Source organism: Astatotilapia calliptera, chromosome 5 (genome assembly GCF_964374335.1).
Source record: "Astatotilapia calliptera chromosome 5, fAstCal68.1, whole genome shotgun sequence".
NCBI classification, from domain to species: Eukaryota; Metazoa; Chordata; class Actinopteri; order Cichliformes; family Cichlidae; genus Astatotilapia; species Astatotilapia calliptera.
Window position 1 is genome coordinate 9,569,315 of NC_137426.1, and position 21,725 is coordinate 9,591,039.

The window sequence follows — 21,725 nt, forward strand, 5'->3', positions numbered from 1 at the left end:
ACAGTTGCACTCTGACCTTCAAGCATGTGAGTATTTTAGTGTCGCATTGGATGAGAGTTGTGATATACAAGACAAGCCTCAGTTGGCAATATTTGCACAGTCTGTGTCAAACGATTGTGTGATCAAAGAACTCCTGGATATTGTGCCATTAAAAGACAGAACCCATGGCACAGATGTGAAAGAAACCATGATGGCTGCATTAGAAAAAGCAAATCTGCCCATAACGAAATGAACTGCAATAGCCACGGATGGAGCACCAGCCATGATGGGATCTGTGAACGGGCTTGTGGGGCTGTGCAAAGCTGACCGAACTATTCCTGACTTTTGGAATTTCCACTGCATCATCCACATGGAGCAACTCGTGTCTAAATCATTGAAATTAGATAACGTCATGAAGCCTGTGATGGAAATCGTCAACTATATCCGCACACATGTGCTTAACCACAGTCAATTCAAGAATCTCATTGCTGAGCTGGACCAAGGGCTTCCAGGTGACCTGCCGCTGCACTGCGAGGTGGCTGTCAAAAGGCCAGGTACTCTCTCACTTCTTTGAGCTTTTGGATGCCATGAAACTGTTTATGGAAGAGAAGGACAAGGACTATCCCGTGCTCTCGGACCTCAAGTGGATTATGGATCTGGCCTTTTTGGTCGACATGCTGTGTCACTTGGACAGACATAACCTGACCCTGCAGGGTAAGTTAAAAATGCTGCCTGACCTGGTGCAAAGTGTGTTTGCGTTTGTCAACAAACTGAAGCTGTTCAAGACACATATTCAAAAGGGAGATTTAACGCATTTTCCCACTCTGCTAAAAGCCAAGCGGGCAAGTCACCAGCGCTGCCCTGAGTAAGCAAAGAGCCAGATGTGCAACGCTGATTGAAAACTTGCACGAAAGCTTTGTGACCGGGTTCCATGATCTACAATTGAAAAGGCCACAGATTACGTTCCTCGTCGACCCATTGAATGCAGAGACCGGCTGTTTGAAAGTCTCGCTAGTCACAGATAAAGCTGCGGCTGAGTTGGAGATGATCGATCTTTGTGAGGAGGACCAATTGAAACCTGCTTTAAGGGAAGGGACCATTGAGTTCTGGAAAAGTATGCCAATGGAAAAATACCCCAATGTCAAACGGGCTGCGCTTAAGATACTGTCAATGTTTGGGTCAACATACAAGGCAAGGAATGCCAGAAGTCCCATTAAACAACATGCATTGTAAAAGTAAATGCTATTGTAGATTATTATATTTTTGTTTGTGGACTTGGTTGAACTGAGAGTTTGTGTGTGTGAGACAGTGCACACAATTGTTGAAAATGACTGGCCTGTGGTTTTAGTACTGTAGGAGTCATTATCATATTGGTGTGTGTGTGTGTGTGTGTGTGTGTGTGTGTGTGTGTGTGTGTGTGTGTGTGTGTGTGTGTGTGTGTGAGAGAGAGAGAGAGAGAGAGAGAGAGAGAGAGGGAGGAAAGGATGGGTGATGTTCATGTGTGCCCATGTGTAGGATGTGGCTCTTTGCGGTAACACAGTAAAAAAAAAGTGGCTCTTGGTCTCTGACTGGTTGGCCACCCCTGCTCTACAAGTTTGCAAAAAGTGTAATAATTTGTTAAACTTACATTATTTTTGCTGCCTGATAATATAAATTATCAGCCACCAATCTATGAATCATTCAAGAATAAAAAAGGCGCTGAACTTCAGTGATGCACCAGTGTTGTGCCCTCACATAAGAGGGAATTTAGCAAAGAACCAATTTGACATTTTATCTGTAGGCACTTTGTTACTAGCAGCCATTCACAAAAAACTAATTCCCCTCATAATGTGTTAAAACTGCAAAAAATGCAAAAAAATATGATACAATTTGACACGACATAATAGTATTTTTTCATGAACACGATGGTTCCCAAAGACCTATTAACCAAAAAGAAGAAGTGACAGACCTAAAAAAGCTATTAATAGCAGGTGTCTGAAAGTCATGTCCTTAAGAAAAAGGATGAGGTGCATCTGGCCCTTAAACTGATTTAGTTTACTACTGTTAACTAAAGATTAAATAATCTCAGCCAGGGGGTGGCTGTCAACAAGCCATTCTTATAAAAGGAAACGGGGAGAAAAAGCTGAGTTATGGTAAATTTGCAAGAACTGGTTTGAAAATCTGTGGCAAAAGGCCTTTTGGAGTAAAATTGAAAAAATGAGAAAGTTTTGTTTCAACCCATCATCAGTAGCTACAGAGGAGGGCAGGAGAGATGCAATAGTGAGTGTCTACAGTTATCTACAGGGTGGGGGAGGCTCTGCTGTATTTTGGCTCTGCATTTCAGCCAGTGGTGTTGGGATCTTGTCAAAATTGATGAATAGCATCAGATTCTGATCCACTTTGCAGTACCACCTGGAAAGCATCTGACTGAAAGTGGCTTCACTTTTCAGCATGATCTCAAACACTCTGCCAATGCAAGTGGATAGAAGAAACACACAATGGAACACTATCAGTCATTGACTGGCCTCCCCAGAATCCAGACCTCAACATTATTGAAGCAGTGTCATCATCTTGACATCTTGACTTAATATTAAAAGTACTACTTCCCTTCACTTTCCCCTTTTCACTCCAAGTGTGTTCAGATGCCACAAGTTTGTCTGCTCTCCTCTGTAGTTTGTGTTTTGTCTTGCTTATTTTCAGCTTTGGTCTGCTGGTGATTACTGTGTGATGGGTCCTACCACCTGCCTCACGTTACTCATCATCATAAAAACAGGAAGTCTCCACAAAATTATAGTTGTACACAAAACTCAACCAGACAGATGGGTTTAGTAATAACTTATAAATCACTAAACATCGCACATACCAGCTTTAATTATGATGATTTATTTAATTACAGCCACATTACAAATAAGTCAGGAGTGTGAGAATGAAAATTAGATACTGTGTGCTTTGTAGTATCTTCCAGACACTATTTGAAACCTAATTTTCAGATGTACTTCTGTTAGATGCGCTGAGGAAAGTATTTTACCCACAGGCACTTAAAATTCTGCCCGACATGCTTTTAAACATTTTGTACTTCCACACAGTTTGACCACAGGACAAACAACTCAGTCTCCACCGAGGTATAAACATAGGCCTAGGCATTGTGAAATAATTGTTTTGGACGGCCTTCATAAGACGGCGGGTGTTCTATAATAATAATAATAATAATGGATTGCATTTATATAGCGCTTTTCGGGACCCCTCAAAGCACTTTACAATACCACTATTCATTCACTCTCACATTCATACACTGGTGTATTCTATAATAATGACATTTTACTTTAATTATTTAGTCAAAATGTCACTTAACGCATCAGGAGGCTGTTTACAACATTAAAGCTAACAGGGCAGGATTGCTTGCTGGACAAGTTCAAAACTCAAAAAGTCCTTACAACTTTTCTATGCAACCTTCACACTTAAGGCTGGGTCATGGCGTCTGAGAGCTGATACCTAAGACATGCTGTTGAACCATGTCACAAATCAGTTGTTGTTGTTTTTTTTCCAGCTGAATAGGAAGGTGGACTTTGAAAAGCAGGCTCCCATAGCATGGGAGAAGAAGAAAAAGTGACAGAAAAAAACATCACTGGCTTTCAAGAGGAATCACTGCAGCAAGCAAAAACGGTTTAAATGCCCATTTAAGCACTTCACTCAGCAACATAAAAACAGTAGAGTGGCAAGAGTGACATGTCCCCATGAAAATTAAGCCAGGTCAGTTGTTATTTTTATAGGTGATTTTCATGACCACAAAAAAAAATTAGTTGGTCTAAGTGTTTATTTTAGAAAAGCAAAGCTGTGCTAACAAACTACTAAATATGTGTAACAAAATAAAGGAGTAAAGGAGCTGCAAAGATTTATACCTTTACACATGATTAAATTCTATTTTCACAGCAGGAGTTAAAGAAAAAATGTTAGAAATACGATTTAAAAACGTTACAGTAAGTTATGTAGGCTTCTATTTAAATCTAGCTTTGATATAAGCACACAGACCCTCTCTCTGTTTCAATTTAAGTTCATCTTACAGGAAAATGTCATCTCACTGGATCACAGATGTTATGTATAAAGCTTTGGGGTCTGAAGATTGAAACCAGTGCAAAAAGTGCTTTAAACCTCTATTCTTTCTAATGGAAACTCTTTGGGTTATGAAAAAGGTATGTCTGAATAGAAATCTACAGAGAAAATCACACTTTTCCACGCTTGTCTATGACCTCAATTTTGTGTATTACTTTAAGGTCTCAACTGGTAGTTTCAGGTGCTATTAAATACAATATCTTGCTGTGCATTAAAATGAAAATGATGATCGCCACTAGAGTCAAAAATAAGGATAAAGAAGGGAATGCTCCACAGCACACAAGTCACGCATGTACTCGCCCTCTGTTTTTGGGTTGCTTTAGCTTCCTCCTCCTGTCCAAATATATGTATGCTGATTACAAATTGGCTGTAGGTGTAGTTGTTCGCATGAATGGTTGACTGTCTTTCCATGTTAGCTCTGTAATGGCCTGACTTTTACCCAATGTCAGACAGGGTTCTGCCCCCATTTGACTGACGGAGGCTAACAAGTTTTATAGCATGGGAATACGAGACTGGATCCAAATCCAGTTCTACTTTGATTTGCTTCTTCAACTCACACCTGTGCTTCAGTAAAAATAAGCTGCACTTTCCATGAAGGATGGCTCATGTAATAGTAAATTAGGTGAGCTATAAGAAGAATGTGCCTCGGGTTTACATTACAGCTGGTGAGCATAGAGGAACAATCCACTGAGAGAAAAGAAAAAGACGTGACTGCACTTCTGAATGAGGAACTCCAAACTGAGCTTGCCAGCTGAAACCCCTCACATAGTTCTAAACCATGGAAAATAAATCAAGTCCAGAACACATGTACAGATGCACTAACACAGCTTGGATAAGCCCCAGTGAGATATTCATTGGCTCTTGTATCCACATTAATTCAATTTTTTACTTAACAAAGACAACAAATCAAAGGATTTTCTTAGTTTCATGAGACAAAGTTGAACAACCTGATTTCTTTAGTATTTTTACATTTTAACTATGATTTTATTACTATTATTGTTATCATTTCTAGCCAGGCTTTCCTTAAAGTGGGCAGAGTTGAATGACAATAAGGAAACATGAACTACTATCATTTTCACTGGCTCTCACTTTTTTGTTCCTTATTTATGCAGTCCTCTATGAAAGAAGGGATCTTTTGTATCTGCTTGGAGCTTTATGCTAACTCATCTCTTTACAGTGGACCATTATGCAGAAATTTCAATTATTTGCAATCCATAGACTCAATGACGCAATCCTGAAACATAATTGTTCCTGCTGAAACAACCCCCTCTGCTGTCTCAAAAAATGCACCGTTAACCCTTAAGTGCAAAAACAGAAGAAACCTTTAACAGTTATATTTCTTAATTCTAATGCTACAGTAGATTATTACTTCCAGTGGCTGGATTATTAAGTGTAAAATTATAGGTCAGCCCCTTTCTTGGCGTTTTTTTTTATGAATGAAAGCTTACGCACGCCCTTTATGATTCAACCCTAATAGGCTAACCTAAATAAATAAATGAAGCAGATGTATGGTCCCAGAAAACGCCCCCCCCCCCCCCCCCCCCCCCCCCCCCCCCCCCATCCGCTCTCTCTTTCTCTCTCCCTCCCTCTCTCTCTGTGTGATGGGAACGTGGCTGCAGCGCATTTACAGTCTCCTCCCCTGTGGATCCTCCAAGTATCTCCTCTCCCCTCAACCACCGACCAGAAGCGTGTCAAACAACTTTTCATTCAGCATTAGGCTGATATATGTATATATCTATATTTCAATTTGCTTCGTTTTTGCGCTATTTGATTCGTCATTCTCAATCATGAACGCACAGAGAGCGGATAGTCAGAAACGACTTGCAGATGAGCAGAACCAAGGTGAGAATTTAATTCTACTTTTACATTGAACTGTTGTTTTAGTTTTTGGGAAACTGTTTAGTTGTCTGCATCTAGTCTGCTTTTGATTTTTTTTTTCACTAGTGCTTGTAAGTATTTTAAAATGCGCAATTAAGTCCGTTCAACTTAAATATCCAGTTATTAATAAAAAAAATTTGCAACACGATTTAAAGACATTAAACACAATTTCATTGGAATCTTTTGTTAACTGCAGGCTGGTTATATTTCCTAATTGACATGTCAGATAAATATAATGTTCAACTCTATTTAACGTTAATTCTCATAATGCTGTCCATACCATATTAGTCCAATAACCTTGGAGTTGCCGAGTAATACATGAGATTTGGCCACATAATTAACCTTTGAGATGAAGTCATTAGCATCTCTCAGTGCAGAGTGGTAATTATCCCAAACAGTCATCCGCTGATGAGAAAGAGTTTAGTAATATTATTTTGCCACTAAAAGCAATGCTCTCCTGTCCACGAGGGAATCTGCAATCTGTAAAAAATGTATGATTTTTTTCTACCTATGCAGAAATGACAGAAAATGTTCTTTTTCTATAAGTCTGTGGAATTTCAGTTCTTTACTGCTACTGCTATTTAAAATAGAAGCAACAAAGTCTCCTTTAACAAAATGATGCAAATACAAACAAGGATGTGTCATACCTAGTTAACAAGCTTAAAGTTTCCTTTATTTGTTTCGAATGATATGCCACTGACATCATCACACTAATTAGTTTATTCACTGAAAAATCTTGGTTCACACACTCCTTGATGCATCTTAAGAAACATCTGTTGTTTGTTTTAGACATAAAGGATGCCAAAAACCGAGAGAGACAGAGAAGATAATAGAATAATAGAAAATGCATGAGCGAAACAGAAACTGCATTAGGTTAATAGTTTTCCCACCCAGAATGAAAAAAATTCTGCTGTTGTCATCTAATTGACTTTAATCTGATGAAGTTTTGATTCAAACTGATGGTCCCTTGAGGTTCTCTGAGGCAAAATGGAAATGTTTGCTTTTTCAGAAATATTATGGACAAAATCACTCAGGAATCCCCCAAAATGGCAACAATAATAACTGCCAAGCTTTTAGGTTAGATAAAATTAGGTCTCATGTTGTGGGAATTTATGCATTTGTCGAGAAGTTATTCATTAAACAAGATGAAGAAATATTAAGCTTACGTTTGACCCCAATAAGCAGCATCAAAGAGCTCTTAAACAGAAAAAAAACCCTCTTCTGATCACGGCACTGTCTGTTTTATCTTCTTATTTTTCTTTTAATAGCAACACCCCAGCACTGAATACCCCAAGAAACCAGCAGAGGATGTTTTGACTCCTTCATTTGTGCCTCCAGCCTTCCTCTCAACAATGGACCTCTTTTTGCAGGGATCCTCTTTAAACTTATCAAAACTGCTCCACAATATCAGCATTCCTGTCAATGTCTCTGGGAATTATACTAACAACCAGTTCACAGAGGTCAACCTCTTTGAAATCCTGGGTCCGAAACGCTCTCCCTTTTTTTTCCAAGTGACCAGTGTTTACCTTCTCATCTTTCTCATTGGCTTGTCTGGAAATCTGCTCACATGTGCAGTGATTGCAAAGCACAAAAAAATGCATAATCCTACAAACTTTTACCTTGTGAGCCTGGCTGTATCGGATCTTCTCGTGCTTTTGTTTGGGATGCCCTTGGAGATTTATGACCTGTGGCAGAACTATCCATTCCCCTTTGGTGAGGGTGGCTGCTACTTCAAAACGTTCCTGTTTGAAACTGTGTGCTTTGCCTCCATCCTTAATGTCACAGCTCTGAGTGTGGAGAGGTACATAGCTGTGGTATATCCACTCAAAACACGATACCTGTCGACTAACCAGCACGCTAAACGGGTCATCACCATTGTGTGGGTGGTTTCGATGATCTGTGCCATCCCCAACACCTCACTGCACGGCATCTTCTACCTGCCAGAGAGAATGGAGGAGTCAGCTATTTGCACTGTGCTGAAACCTTTGTGGATCTATAACCTGGTCATGCAAATCACAACTGTCTGCTTCTATTTTATACCCATGATGGTTATTAGCATGCTGTACTTAGTCATGGGCCTTCATTTGGGGAGAGAAAGGCGCCAGTCCAGTTGGAACCTGGGAAAGAATTGTTGCAGCACTCGAAGGAAGATGAGAGTGGAGAATGGCCGAAGGAGACAGGTCATCAAAATGCTCTGTGAGTTTTTTTTCTCTCTCTTCAAAAGGCAAGCATTGCTCTGTCATGCTGCTCTGACTTGAAAGCATATCTCCTCTAATCTGTATTGTCACTGCCAAGGCATGATCCCATAGACAAAACATGACGAAAACAGAGAGTAAATAATGACACAGGATTGTCAGCAGTTTGGATGGATCATTAAGATTCGGAAGGGCTTCCTTTTGAGTCGCATCTCCTAATTCTGCAACTTGACAAGATTACACGTTAGTGTAAGACCCTTTTGCTGTAGCTATTTGTTTTTTTACATTGAGGAATTTCCCATTACATCCATCTAAAGATTCTCACACTACGAATGGCAAAAATAATAACTGGCAAAAAATAGCATTAGGAGTCAATCTGAAAACCTATTTTCTGAACCAACTGGCAATTATTGCAAAGAGTAAATTATCAGAATATCCATTATGAACACAATTAGCAGCATGATAGTGGTAATGTCACAGGAAATGTCTGCATTTAAGCTTTTGTCATAGCTCCTCTCAGGAGTTTAGAGTGGATGTTGGTGATGCTATTCTCATTGTATTTGTACAGCCAGTCATAATTTCACAGCATAGAGATTAGTCGTTACTTTTTTTTTTATTATGTTTTTATTTAAAAACCTGCAACAAACAAACAATATATCATGAATTTCTAACTGATATTGCAGTCACAAATATCTAATATTTCAAGAAAAGGCCTAAAGGTGAATTTTAAACTGCTTCTTTAGCTAACACACTGGTGATTTATTTAATGAAACGCTGGAAACTAAAATTATACCCTGACCTTTTCTGTACTTTTTGAGATCCGTGCTGATATGTGAGAGTTAAATAAAAGCATATAACCAAGTTTATAGCCATCATAACAACAAAAAAACATCTAACTGCCCCCAGCTGCATACAAAATACCAGCAACACTTAAAAATAAAGACATTTCCTTATTCTTATCTTTGCATCTGTAGAGCTGCATATTGCAAGAAGATATTTACCTCATATGTAGCACATTCCGTCTGAGAGTTATTTTTCCCAGAGCTCTAAAAGCCAAATAAATTGTAGTAAAATTGTGGAGTTTTCTTCAAAACTACTAAAAGTTGTGTTTACGTTCAATGTTACTCTCCAAGGTGTGAAATGTAAATTCATGAGGCTTAATGGAAGTGCTGAACGCATGGCTTTTTCTTCTAAAACATAACAGCTTCCTCTGCCTTTGTAGGCTCCGTGCAACACATCTCTCTGTGCAGTTATGTTCTGTGCAACTGCATGAGAGATACAGAAAACAGGTGCAAAAACAAATAAATCCATAGCACTACTAGATGTCTAAAACATCACAGGGGACCTTTAAATTATGTTTTTCTTAAAAGAATCCCAACTGAAGATCTTTTAGAAATGTTGTTAAATTCACAAGAGGTTTGGGGGATGCTTTCTGGTTCCACTGCAGGTGGATTCCTTTATCAGGAATGTCATCTGTTCTGGAGAATGGGTGATAAAATTTAAATTAAAAATAATAATATGAAATGTATGGACAAAAAGATTGTGATTGTTTTGATTTGCACAGTTGATCAGACTGCTTCTGTCATCATCCTCCTTATCTTGTTCTTCTAGTCAAATAGTAATTGATAGTAAAATAACATTGGTTTTGTTTTTAACGTGTGTTTCCCATGTAAAGTAGCTGCAACACAATGACTTTCAGGAAAAATGACATGCATATTTTAGTTTTTAAAAAGGTTTAACATTTGCATCTATGAGCAGCTAACTCGATAAAAGCTCTTTAATTGATTTCCACTCACTATCAACAACTAAAAGCGCAGCAAGCTGAAAGCTACTTATTGGTCATCAAGCTGTAGTTTCATACTGAACATCTTCACACATATACCCTGTGTTCTTGACAACAATTCCTGTTGTCAATTCATGCTGTTCAGCCAAACTTTGTTACCAAAGTTTCTCTTATATTACAGTAAAGATAAAGTTTCTAAACACATCAAACACATCAGCCGTGACTTAGTAAAACACACACGTAACAATTATACAAAAAGTCTGTGAAGGTTCTCAGTCCTTCAGGTCATCGTAGTCAAAGGAGCTTGCAAAGAAAAGCGTCTGGACTTCTTTAAGATTATGCAAAAAATTCAGAGAAAAATATGGCCCAAGTATTTCACCCAAGATAAATATATCTTTAATGAAGAGCTGGAACAAGATGATATAGAATATAAATATGATTCTTTGAAAAACTGTAAAATACAGCATTTTGTCCTAACCATGAAGCTTTAGACAAATGAAAAAGTTAAAATGCACTATGCGAATCACTGTAGTCTGGGAAAGAAAGAACAAAACCAAGTGCTAAATGCCATATTTATAAATGTAAATATCTTGGCAGTGTGTTGAGTGCCCCCAAGCAAAGCTTGATGCCATATGCCCACGATCATAAAAAGCCAAACACTGCCTGTGCCTGCTGGATCTCCTGCAGGGAGAGCCCCTGAGAGCATTATGCCTAGATTATTTGGCGAGGAATGTATTTGTGCTCCATCATCAAAAAAAATGCTGAACATTGTTTGTTGCACAGAATGAAGCATTTAAATTTGGCCAAGAACAGTCGTTAAACCCTAAAATTGATAAGACTTATAATACCTGTTTGAATTGGTTTCTAGTCTTATCTGTAAGCTAAGAGCGTCTACAATCTATGTCTTTGATATATTGTGGTTGCTGAAGTGCAGCATTTGCTAAACAAGAACTTCAGTCAAAGGATAATGATATGCTGAATTTCCATTTTTAAGAATCTCTTGACTCATTTGCCTTAAGGGCATCAATAAGCAATCTAACTTAACTCTAAATTACTTCACAATTACCACAAAGGTCATGAATACAGCTGTTTATCCGTCCTTCTTACGACCTCATTCTCATTCCTGGAGCATTAAACGCTGTCATTTTTTCAAAGCTGTTGACACAAGCTGTCTTTTGTCATTTATGGATGTTTAAAACGAACATGGTAAGAAAATATGAGCATATAGGTCCAATGCATAAGCATAGTAAGACTGATGTGGTCAGAAAGGAACATTTTAACATCAAAACATAATATGTTCCTAAACCTTATTTTCACAGTGCGGCCATTTAGCTCACAAACCAGACCAAACAGGAGCCTACAAGCTGACAAATTCATATAATGTCAGCAGCAATGACAGAATAACAGTAATTTAAACCCTTGGGCAAGAACATGCTATTCTTTCAAGTTTTGCTAATGCAATGTGTGCAATGGCATGACACTGACTGAACACACCAGAATACCTAACTCTAGTCCATCCATATACAGCTGTTTTAAATGAAAATGAGAAGAAGAAAATCTCCACAAACCTGTGTACTCCTTATAGAAACGTTTGTCTCAGTTTGTTTAAACAGGTTTTCAAATAAAGTTGAGGAGATAAATCATTTTATGGCTGGATCGCTAACAATTGATAAGAACTCATAAACCGCAGAGTGGATTTTTATAAAGGACCACAAGCCAACAAGTTTAATTTTAACATTCAAATCTGTTCTGCAAAAATAAATGTATTCATCATCTTTCTCTCCAGCAATCGTGGTGGCAGTGTTTGGAGTCTGCTGGGCACCCTTTCACATCGAGCGTCTTCTGTGGAGCTCTATCAGCCAGTGGACCGACTTGATGCACAACATTTATCAATATGTCCACATCCTGTCGGGCGTCTTCTTCTACCTCAGCTCTGCAGTCAACCCTATCATCTACAGCCTGCTCTCCACGCGGTTCAGAGAGTGTTTTCGAGAACTTGTTTGTTCCCAGGGGGAGGACAATAACTCTGTCAGAGACTCCCCTCCTTTTCCTAAAATTTTGCTGGATCCCTCCGTTGCAAGTTCAAGGGGTCAGGCCGAGGGGAAGGACTCTAATGCTTTCATCCCTTTGCTGTCCCCTAATATGACACTGAGTATGGACACTGAAATCCTCACATGTGCTTGTACAGACACAACGTGCAAGACCTCTGTATTCTGACATTTTATTTGAACAAGCTAGAAAGCAGCTGGTGCAGAAATATTGTAAACTGACAGGTTAACATTTTGGATCTTAGGTTTATTTGTTTCCAGAATTTGCTGACATGATGCTGTATGATGAATACTGCCAGAAGAAAATGAGCTAAGCTTAGAACGGAGACTTGAAACAAATGAGGACAAGTAGTCTGTGTCATAATGTAATGAAACTGTCTCATCTGCTTGTCTCTGACCCTTTTATTAACATTGGCTCATCTCAAAAGTAAAAAAAGGTTCTAGTTGATGAGCCATGTAAATCCAAAAGTTGCTTTCATGTTGTATTTTAGTGCAAAGAGAGATCATTTGGAAGAAAATAACAAAATCTACTGCAAAATCATGACACTGGAAATGTATGAATTTTTGGCAGTTAGGCTGATGAGACTATGGAGCATGATGTTATTGGGGACTGGGACTGGACCCCCTGATGTTTAGTGATGGTGGAGGAAAAATATGGTTGACAGGATAGGAGGTTGAATGTGAAAGAAACCCCCCTTTTTTTAAATATCAAGATACCGTTAAAAATACATTGTAAAGGTAAAGGGCATATATTTGTTTTTTAAATCTTTGAGAGCCAAGCTAACCGTCCCCCTATATTTACAGTCTTTAGTTGCTTAGCTTTCCTGTAGCTCCAGTATCATATTTAGCAGTAGTATTATGGATATTCTCATATAATCCTAGCAAAGGATGTGGATAAGCATAATTTCCAGTATGTTTTGCTATTTTCTTAAACTTATCACATGTCACTAAAAAGCTTGGATGTAAAATGATTATTTATCCTTTGTTTGAAGCTTTGAATCATATTTGACAACAGTGCCTGCACATTTTACCTGCTGTCTTATTTTTTAACTGCTGTATGCCTTATGTCAGAAAGTGGAAAATCAGATCGATCTGAGCCAAATGATTACATGTTGTAATTGATATGTTGTACCTGAAAATTAACGTGATGCTAATTTGCAAAAAGAAGTAGTATATGTCTCTGTGTTTCAGTGGGACAAAGAATGTGATAATTTATTGTGAGCTGTTGCTAATGTTTTTGGGGTTTTTTCTCTTGTTGCATGGCCAGCCAGTAAGCTGTTGTTCACTGTGATTGCAAAAATGAAAACTGATTATGGCTATTGTGCAATGGCTAATTCAAAAGCAAAATAAATATTAAGCAGTCTATACATAGCTGTCACATGCTTGAACTATGTAAATACTGGAAACACATTATTAGAGTGCTGTCATTTTGATTACGGAACCATGAAACTGAAGAGTTTATTCATCACCGTGATTGCATTATGAAATGTCTTTTTCCACAAGAGTTTACAGACCTAGTGTGGTTTGAATCAAAATAATAAGCTAGGACAGATTGACTGGTTGAATGTATTGTGTCTTTAGAGTCACTAGTAAGTTGTCCTACTGCCCTTGTGTTGCTGGCCTAAATATGTGGTAGTCTTCACCAATCCCACCACATATTACAGGCTGTATACCCACCTCACTTAGCAATAGAATATGTTATTCTTACCTTTTTGCTTATTATTTAGGTATCCTTGAACCAGTTATCTCTTTTAGGCCCATTGGCCTCGCTGTTGGCTTTCCAGCAGGTGGTTTTCTACACTTTTTTGTTATGAATGATTACTGTTGAAGCAGGGGCACTGCATACACGCGCACACACACACACACACACACACCTCTAAATATACTGACAGCTGTTATTATGGTTGAGAATTTTCAGCATATTGGCCAATCCTTTGAGCAATGGTTGAGAATTGATGCATGGTATAATACGTGTTTTGTTTTTTTGTTTTTTGTTTTAATTTTCCACTACACCGCACGAGTCAAATTATATTTTATGCTTTCCACTATTGATCAGAATAAGCTTTAATCAGTCAGCTGTGACAACATTGAATTGAATAGCAGAATGGCAGTTCTGCAAGCCACAGCAGGATGAAATGGATACAGTAGGGAGATTTGCATTCACATTCGCTCACTTTCACTCATTGGACTGGATGCTTGAACACTAAACAACATTTTCAATACAGATTTTATTTCCATAAAATTCTCAGACATGCTGTCTAATACAAAACAAAATATCGGCCTTTGCATTATACGTTACTTTTGTTCTCTTGAATGTGTTATCTTCTCGCAGCATTCAGAGTGGAGTATTCATATTCATATTGGTGTTAGAGGTCGGTATGAATGAGTCCATTTTCAGGGATTATACAGAAAAGAGTCACACAGGCACCCAGAAGTGTTCCTGTCCTTAATCGCCTCTTATTGTGGAGCAAAAACAATTTGTACCTTAGTGACATGTCGGTGCTTGTTTGTTGCTTTTAACCCAGCAGTTTCAAATCTGTGGCAATATACCTATTTAATAGGTGACATTCCAGTTTGCCATTTAAATGTTCTACTTCTACCTGCCATGAGTAAAGTAACACAAACACATTGTTTTCCAGAGAAAGATGAATATGTATGAGTGACATATTTCATCCAACTTCAATCACAGTTTAAGAGTTGAATATAGAATGAATGTAACTCTTCATGTAAATGGCCACAATAAGAGTTGTTCTCCAGTTCTGTCTGATGAAAACTCAAGAAAAGAAAGACACTACGATGTGAAATTCAAATGAAGCACAGGAAAAAAACACAAGCACTCCCACCACAGTGCGAATTGTTTAGTTCTCAAGTGTAATGAAGGGCCAGCGTGAGAAGGATATTCATATGCATTGTTCAGAAGTGAATTTAATACATTTTCTCTGAAGGACATTATACAGCTGGATGAACATGTCATGCTTATCTGTGCTCTCTGTATATCAAAAGCAATATCATGTCTTTGACCTCTAGAATAATCGCAACATCTCACTTCAGTCTTTTGATATTTTATAATGTCTATTTACATCCCCTTACACATCCCAAGGACACAACGTTTGTCTTTAGGCCACAACACGGTTGCAATTCAGCTGGAGAAGGATGGCCTACGGGGTATTCTGACCACGTTATATGTGTTCAGCCCTGGTGCATCAAAACCTGGAGATAAACCCTGCTTATTAAACACGTAGAAGTTAAATAATTGGCCATCTTGAGCTTCCAGGGACACTGAAGCGGTGCCGACTCGCAAAACACAGGGGTACTCTTTTTCAAACACCACTTTAAACACACGATCAACCAGGTAGTTAAGTTTTATTGTCCTGTACTTCTCTGGTATGAGCTCTTCAATCTGAGGACCAAACTGCTGCATGATAAGGACTCCGTCTGGCCCTACTTTGATCTCATAGAAAGTGATGTTGCTGTAAGTGAAAAATCCAATGTAATGATCAGGGTTTGGAGGAGCAACAAGGACCTTTTTGGCCTCCCTGAAGGCTCTCTCTATGGCTGGGACAATGTGGTTGTAGGCCTTTGTGACCACATCCTGTTTCTGAGATCGGCTGCCTGCCATTAGCACCACTAGGCCAAGCTTCAGTCTGGGAACCAGAGAAAAAGTGGCAGAGTAGCCATCCAAATCCCCATCTTTACGCAACAGTTCATAGCCCATCAGCTCATTCACCTCCCATGGCGTTCCAGTACGGTTAGCAAAATAATCCTTATCGCACCTAAAGAGTGGGGTCAGCATAATCTTCAAAGAGTCTGGCTCCAGCAGCTTGCGATGATACGCACCCAGCAGCATCATGGCAAGCTTGGCCAAATCTGCAGCTGTTGAGAACATCTGACCAGAAGGCCGATACCAGCCGAGGTCATAGAGTGGGGCTGGTTTTCCATTTGAGTACACTCCAACAGCCAATTGGCTCTGCATCCCTGGGGTGAGGTCAAAGCTGGTGTCTTCCATCCCCAGCCGGTCCAGGATGTTCTCTGTGATCCATCGCTGGTAGTCAACTCCGGCCACTCGCTCTGCCATCACATGAGCGAGTAGTGAGAAGGCAAGGTTACTGTAGTGACATCTGCAAGAACAAATATAAAAAGCATTGGGAGAATGAAGAAGAATACATGATAATTCACGTTTAAATATCACCATACTTGAAATATTCCATGTAATTTAAGTGAGCGCGCTCTTTGGACAGAAAATGCAGGAAGCCTAGCACATAAAAATCCCATTCACTAGCAGAGAACGCAATATAGACTGCTCCCTTGGGGGTGCAGTACAACATCACAGAGACTTTGCAGTATGGAGCTAGCAGGTTAAAGACCGATTTACTCAAATATTAACTCTTGTTTGTTTCATCGGGACAAATATTAAAGAATAAAAATGACACGTTGCTTCCAAATCATATTTGATGGACTATTTCTTAGTTGAGCTCAGGTCCCTGCAGGTTTAATACAAACACAATGTGGTGCTGGAGATATTAAAATATCACTTGAAAACACTTGTTTACTCAAAGGTCAAATATTTTACTAATCAGTGTAATATGTAGAGACAGGTACAGTATGTGGAAAGACCTGAGCTAATTAAACTTGACATTTAATTATACATCCTCTCCAGGTAAAATCTAAGTAGCATCAAGAGGGATTATTGTAATTACAGTTTTTGTCATTACGAAGCAGAATGTAGTTCTAATGTAAGAAATAAGTAACAGAATAATATTTGTACACTGCAGGAACACTTATTTGCTTGGTTAGAATTTCCCCATGAAAACACTGATGTCACCACAATGAAAGAAATCATACTTGGTGCCTGGATCCGCGACGAGGACATCATCTTGTAGAAGATTGATTGCAGATTGAGTTTTTCCTTTCCAAAGCAAATTTGTAGCTCGGAGCCTCCTGGGCAGGCCTGGATTAAACAACAGCAAAACAGTGTTAAATTTAAAAAGTAAAATTTGTAAATAAAAAAACAAAAACAAAGGGTGAATTGCATTAGTATACTTTAGCCTTCTCAAACACATATCATCACTTTATATTTCACTCTAATAGTTATTTCATTTACCTTATAACAGCACTTTCTTTGTACGTGATATATTTGACCAGTTGTCTATAAAGGTTTATGATGTTCAGCCACTCTGACTTGTTGACAAATTGTGAGACATGGTTGGATATTTAAAGACCTATTATCCTTCCTTGCAATAGATGAGCGTCTCATATTTTAATTCTTTACACAGACAGAAGTGTTACTTATTGAAAACTTCTTCAGATAAACCGTTTCCTGCTTAGGCATGTTCATTACAACTCTTATCTGAAGTCTTATCTGAATAAATGTTACAAGTCTAAACAGCACCTGAGGGTTGGATATTTTTTTTACTGCAAGTAGTGCAAGCGCCTTTAAATGTCTGCTTTACTTATGCATATCAATGAAAGTGAAAAGATCATAGATGTTTAAGATTAAATTAGAAGAACAGTAGGAAGGGATTTTAAATGGCTTTAAATGACAAAATGGTAAATGGTCTGTATTTGTATAGCGCCTTACTAGTCCCTAAGGACCCCAAAGTGCTTTACACATCCACCCATTCACACACACATTCACACACTGGTGATAGCAAGCTACATTGTAACCACAGCCACCCTGGGGCGCACTGACAGAGGCGAGGCTGCCGGACACTGGCGCCACCGGGCCCTCTGACCACCAACAGTAGGCAACGGGTGAAGTGTCTTGCCCAAGGACACAATGATCAAGACTGTCGGAGCCGAGTCTCAAACCAGCAGCCTCCTTATTACAAGGCGAACTCCCAACTCTTGAGCTACGATCGCCTCCGCCATAAAAAGGGAGGTCAAACCAGCTACATTGTTTTTGTCCTTCATTCATTAATTGTTTGTCAGAATATGTCAGAAAATTGGCAACTTTCTAAAGACACCTTCATATTACTGAGGGGTCTGAACCACTCTTCAAAATCCAGACGGACTGAATTTATTGTGCTGTGGAAAAGCACCAAATTCTTCATTGTGACACAGTAATAGTAGGTTTACTGCCACTTGGCTCATCAGTTCATGAATCATTTGCTTCAGCTCAAAATCGATCCATAAAGCATCATTAGTCTCCAGAAATATTATTGCCAAATAAATAAATGGATATTGTCGCAGGAATCAAGCATGTAGCAAGAGCTTTCCTAGAAACCTCTTTCGTCTCTTTGTTCCCTTCTATTGTTCCAGCTTGATTATAAATTCAACCTTGAAGTGGCAACAGCTAATTTTCTTTGCTTTAGCTTTTGATGTTAACTGCAAGCTAATGGCTCTTGGGATTCTTTCTTCCTCTGAAAGGAAATTATCTCAAGAGGTTTTCCATCAAAAACTTGTTTCTTGAGGCACATACTCTCAAAGTTGGTCTCATTTTGTTTTTCTGATATTTTTGATAGGCTGTTGAACAATGCATTTCAAGAAAGCCCAGCAGAGGATGTACTTCCTGAGGCAGCTGAAGAAATTCAACCTGCCAACACGGACGATGATGCAATTCTACACTGCAATCATCGAGTCCATCCTCACCTCCTCCATCACCGTGTGGTACGCTGGAGCCACTATCAGGGACAAACAGAGACTGCAGCGTGTTGTGCGCTCTGCTGAGAAGGTGATTGGCTGCAGACTCCCATCTCTGCAGGACCTGTACACCTCCAGGACACTGCGGCGTGCAGCCCGGATCTCAGCTGACCCTTCTCACCCTGGACACAGTCTGTTTGACCTGCTCCCCTCAGGCAGGAGGCTCCGGTCCATTCGCACCAGAACCTCTCGCCACAAGAACAGTTTCTTCCCCTCTGCTGTTGGACACATGAACAATAACCACATGACTGTCCCCGCCACGAACACATGACCCCACGCTGTGTCACTGCATCATTTCATGTCTGGCACTGATCACCACCTGCACTCATGTATATATCTTTCTACGTAGCACTCTTAATTCTTATTCTCATGTATATATCTCATGTATATCTCATGCACATATCTTTCTTTCTACATAGCACTTTAATTCTTATTGTTTGCACTGAAGCACCGCAGCAAATTCCTAATGTTGTAAACCTCAACATCTGGCAATAAACCCATTCTGATTCTGATTCTGATTCTGATTTAGAATGGTTCCCGAGAAGCTTCACTTTCACTGTGCAATTTTGTCTGCCACCAAATCTCCTGGGATAATAAAAGGTCAACTGCACGAACAACACTGGAATAACTGGAAACTGGAAGAGGCGGAAGAGAGATAGAAAAAGAATAGCAGACCTTTGATAAACATTCTCTCAAAGGAGAGGGCGAGACAATATTTCTGCAAGTTGGACCACTGGCAAAATCAGCCTCCTTATTAGGCCGGTATGGAAAACCATACAATCATGTATATGCTAATCAGGCATAACATTATGACCACTGACAGGCGAAGTGAATAACACTAATTATCTCTTCATCACCTGTTAGTGGGTGGAAGATATTAGGGAGTAAGTGAATATTTTGTCCTAAGAGTTGATGTGTTAGAAGCAGCAAAAATATGTAACTGAAAGGATTGCGAGTGAAATTGTGATGGCTGGTTCCGGGCACCTATAAAACCATCAAAATTGATCCAAGGAAGGAACAGTGGTGAACCAGCGACAGGTTCATGAGGGGCCAAGGTCCATTAACACACATCGGGAACAAAAACTGTCACCTGTTGCCTGATCCAACAGACGAGCTACTTTAGCTTAAATTGCTGAAAAGTTCATGCTAGTTCTAATAGAAAGGTGTGGTATCTAGCTGTGGCTGCTTTGACTAGGATAACGTGCCCCTGCCATGAAGCAAAAATGGTTTAGGAAAGGTTTGAGAAGCACAACAATGAGTTTGAGGTGTTGACTTGGTCTCCAAATTCCCCAGGTGTCAGTCCAATGGAGCATCTGTACGATGTGCTGGACAAACAAGTCCAGCCCACGGAGGCCCCACTCAGAGCTTGCAGCACCCTCAATGATCTGTTGCTAACATTTTCGTGCCAAATACCACATCACATTTTCAGGGGTCTAGAAGAGTCCATGCCGTGGCAGGTCAGGGCTGTTTTGGTGTCACAATAGTAGCTGGTTGAAATTATTTAAAGTTCAATCAGATATTTAACACATGAATTATAGATACAGATAAATTTGTGATTTATAAACTTCTGTTTATTGGCTGACAAAAAGCTTTTTCATGCAAACCCAAAAGTCAACTGCCGCTTTGCTGAAGCATTTTGTTTTCTTTTAACAAGAAAAGGCTAAAATTCAGTGTTATTTTAAGGTCATAGGGATATAGTATAAATATGTACCCGAGAGCTGGCTAGCCATCCTCCGTAGAGTGACTGAAGATGAGCGGATCTGAACTTCTCCACTGTCGAGAAATATCAGGCCATCTGTCACATATTTCAACTCGGAGTCTCGCATCTTCCCCAGAGGGTTTTTGATGGTGAAGTTCTCCACATATTTCTCCAGAGGGTCATCAAGAGAGCCAATCTTCCCGTCCTCCCACAGCTTGTACAGCATCAGCGTTGGAAAAAGTTTTGATAAACTTGCAATTCTAAAAGAGAGATAACAAAGCAATATGATGTGATTTTATTGTAGCAAAAGATAGCTAAGGTTGAAAAGGTTTTTTTAATCACACACTGAGGCATATTGTTTGTATTCCTCCTTGGTTTCCTTTTCCCTTCCCTGGCTTATATTCAGGTTTTCTTGTTTTTTTTTAAGATAGCGACACTAAACATTCCCCCAGGATGAACATGCAATAACTGCTATATTCTGCATTTGCTGCAGTATCACCCATCCATCCATTTTCTTCTGCTTATCCAATTCAGGGCTGTGGGGGAGCTGGTGCCAATCCCAGTTATCAAATTCAGTTTATTACTGAGTGAAATTTATATGGATTGTTACTATTAAAGCAGCTATTCAGGTGTGGATTTAGCTTATTATTCTTTGTTCTTTTTTGCTGAAACTGCCTGTGTAGAAGGCTTTTCTAAGCTTTGAGGCGAATAACTAAAGCAAATACTAACGAGAGTGCAGGATGCATTTTATTGACAGGGTAGGGTAAACAGGGTAACCTAGAGGGTTATCTAGGCAACCGGAGACTGGAATTTTTGCAAGCAGCCAACCATCAACCACAAAGTGATGTGCCATGAGCAAATCACTCCTTGTGTGGATAAGGAGTGACTAAACTTTTTTTTCCAAAATGTTGAGCTATCCTTTCAAAAACCGACTGATCAGTCCAAGCTGTGTGCACAGAAGTTTGAATTTTGAATTCATTTACACTGATATGTGGGTTTGGGATTTTATTTAATAAATTCCTGAAATGAATTTGCAATTTAAAGTATATTCTGACTGAGATGTTTTAATGACTTTGGTCATACTGATAATAATATGATAAAATAATTGGTTTAAATAGTTAATAGTTTAAGAAAATCGAACTGTTAATTAAACAAACTATACTTCAAAGTACACTAATACAAATTTCTCCAGTCAGTGAAGTGGTGTTAAAGCCAAAACAGCCTGTTGAAAAAATTTAAATTCTCCATATTTGGGGCTTATTTCCTTGAACCTCATACCTAAAAACAAAACAACAAACAAAAAAAATAAAAAATAAAGTGCCAAAATACATAAAGTGCAAAACATAATTGGAGAAAACAGGGGCTCAAAGAAAAAGGAAATCTGTCCCTTCAGGCAGATGCTGCCAAAGGTACAA

The 21,725-nt window shown here is 39.1% G+C and overlaps 2 protein-coding genes across 5 annotated transcripts in view; one reads left to right on the forward strand and one right to left on the reverse strand.

The window, feature by feature from the left end:
• Nucleotides 1–6,928: 6,928 nt before the first annotated feature.
• nmur3 (neuromedin U receptor 3) lies at nt 6,929–13,339 on the forward strand. The gene is made up of 2 exons (XM_026167129.2): nt 6,929–8,142; nt 11,711–13,339. The coding sequence occupies exons 1-2, from the start codon at nt 7,299–7,301 to the stop codon at nt 12,139–12,141; spliced, it is 1,275 nt and encodes a 424-aa protein (XP_026022914.2). The 5' UTR covers nt 6,929–7,298; the 3' UTR covers nt 12,142–13,339.
• Nucleotides 13,340–14,018: 679 nt separating this feature from the next.
• Nucleotides 14,019–21,725, reverse strand: part of lactbl1b (lactamase, beta-like 1b) — a 32,376-nt gene continuing 24,669 nt past the window's right edge. For all 4 annotated transcript variants that reach the window (XM_026167133.2, XM_026167130.2, XM_026167131.2 and 1 more), the window contains 3 exons: nt 20,323–20,570; nt 16,815–16,920; nt 14,019–16,090 (listed from right to left, as the gene is read on the reverse strand). In XM_026167133.2, coding sequence (XP_026022918.2) covers nt 15,112–16,090; nt 16,815–16,920; nt 20,323–20,570 — 1,333 coding nt within the window. In that variant the 3' untranslated portion in view covers nt 14,019–15,111. The remainder of the gene's footprint in view (nt 16,091–16,814; nt 16,921–20,322; nt 20,571–21,725) is intronic.